We start from the raw sequence: 2,085 nt of genomic DNA, 5'->3' as shown, positions 1-2,085 counted from the left end.
GTTTTGAGCTAAGGGTTGTAAGTAAAATTGATTTCGCCCCTCGGGGTACGCATGAGGTACATGGTTCGCATCTATTTCCCTACCTTCAACAATGTGGCCGAGTATGATGCACTCATCAACGGCCTACGCATCGCCGTCGAGTTGGGCATCCGACAGCTTGACGTCCGGGGCGACTCCCAGCTGGTCATCGACCAAGTCATGAAGGAGTCAAGCTGCCGCAGCGCCAAGATGGCTGCGTATTGCCAAGAAGTCCGCCAGCTGGAGGACAAGTTCGATGGCCTCGAACTCAACCGCATCCCGAGACAGCTCAACGAGGTGGCCGACACGCTGGCGAAAATGGCGTCCGGCAGAGAGACGGTGCCGACGGGCATCTTCGCCAGCGATCAGTACAAGCCCTCGGTCCGCTACGAGGAGCCAGAACAGACAGGGGACGGGCCGCCTGCCCTGGGCTCAGGGGCTAAACGACCGTTGGCTCCTTCCAACCCCAAAGTCATGGAGCTTGACGAAGATCCAGCGGCGGAGCCTGACCCTCTAGCCGACTGAAGGACACCTTACCTCGACTACCTCCTACGTGAGGTGCTACCGACGGACAAAACGGAGGCTCGGTGGCTCGCACGTCGCACCAAGTCCTTCGTTGTTGTTGAGGGTGAGCTCTACAAGTGAAGCCACACCAGGATCTTGCAGCGCTACATCCCCATCGAACAAGGTAAGCGGTTGTTGAGAGATATCTACGGTGGGGTCTGCGGGCACCACGCCGCACCTAGAACCCTGGTCGAAAATGCGTTCCGATAGGGCTTCTGATGAGGACATCACTACTTTACTGCATACAAGCCAAGGAGAGGAGGAGGTCCAGCATGGGCGTCCAATTCATCTTTCTCATGGTGGAGGCTCAGTCCAACTCAAGTTGGAGCCCATCTCGGGTTCTAGGACCAGCCAGTCATAAAACTAGTCACACGGGCGCGACCGGGCTCCGTTTTCGACGATCCACATATGGATGGAAAGCTACTTAGATAAGGAAGCCAATGCAAGTGGTCTCACATCAAAATTCCATCGGAATCAACGGGAATCATCGAAACAAGTCAGCGTCCAGAATCTGCCAGGGTGCTGCGACACCGTCTTCTGGTCCGTTGGCCCGTGTATCGTGTTTGGGCCCATTAGGGGGCGCATTCAGGGGGGTGACGCCCAAGACTATAATTAGCAGCCGTCGCTCTCCTTAGGGTTTGGGTTTTGTTTAGTTCTTGATTTGCTCGTGAAACAGACATCGTTTTGCTGCAACTGTGCCGCCAAGGCTGCTTGCTATGAACCAGGGCCCTAGTTCTTGATCTTGTTCGCCTGTGGTGATTAGTCCTTTCGAATAAAGACTTAAACTCCTTGTTTTCATAAGCCTCATATCTATTTACAATTTCAGATTGCGTTCATCCCGTTCTTGCTTGTGTTCTCAATTCGCTTGCAGGAAAGCCTTCTCGGCAAGGTCAATCGCGTTCGCGTGGTTGATAACCAACGGAGCAGTGGTGTAATGGTTGCGGGGGTCCGAATCAGTCTTGGTTTGAAGCCTAGATTATGAACGTCGAGTCTCTACCAATCGACGCTATCATATCTTTTGGAAGATCGGGCCTTGTCTACATCAGCTTCTACTGGCCGATCGCAGAAGCCAACGCTGAACAGATCGTGTGGACCTGCGAAGGGTGTCAATACTATGCTCGGTAGACCCACCTACCGGCCCAAGAACTCTAAACGATCCCCATCACGTGGCTGTTCGTGGTCTGAGGGCTCGATATGGTCGAAAGTCTCAAGAGAGCGCTCGGGGGCTACACGCACTTGCTTGTCATCGTAGACAAGTTTACAAAGTGGATAGAGGCTTGACCGATCTCTGTGATCAAGTCCGAGCAAGCTGTGTTGTTCTTCCTTGACATCGTCCATCACTTTGGAGTCCCGAATTCTATTATCACGAACAACGACACGTAGTTCACTGGGAAAAGTTCCTTCGATTCTACGATGAATACTACATCTGCATCTATTGGGCCGTCGTGGCGCACCCCGCATGAACAGGCAGGTCGAGCGTGCGAACGGCATGGTCCTACAAGG

General features: G+C 53.4%; 1 protein-coding gene across 1 annotated transcript; it reads left to right on the top strand.

Moving 5' to 3' along the window:
• The first annotated feature begins 228 nt into the window (after positions 1-228).
• Positions 229-543, top strand: LOC136480216 (uncharacterized). Its single transcript, XM_066477827.1, has one exon. The coding sequence runs from the start codon at positions 229-231 to the stop codon at positions 541-543; it is 315 nt and encodes a 104-aa protein (XP_066333924.1).
• The last annotated feature ends 1,542 nt before the right edge of the window (positions 544-2,085 follow it).

The sequence above is a fragment of the Miscanthus floridulus genome, chromosome 9 (genome assembly GCF_019320115.1).
Source record: "Miscanthus floridulus cultivar M001 chromosome 9, ASM1932011v1, whole genome shotgun sequence".
NCBI lineage: Eukaryota > Viridiplantae > Streptophyta > Magnoliopsida > Poales > Poaceae > Miscanthus > Miscanthus floridulus.
Note: the sequence above shows the minus strand (reverse complement) of the source record. Positions and strands in the feature narration are given on the sequence as shown.

Bases quoted from the DNA above. Each gene is read 5' to 3' on its own strand.
- LOC136480216 (XM_066477827.1), top strand. From the start codon at position 229: ATGGCTGCGTATTGCCAAGAAGTCCGCCAGCTGGAGGACAAGTTCGAT.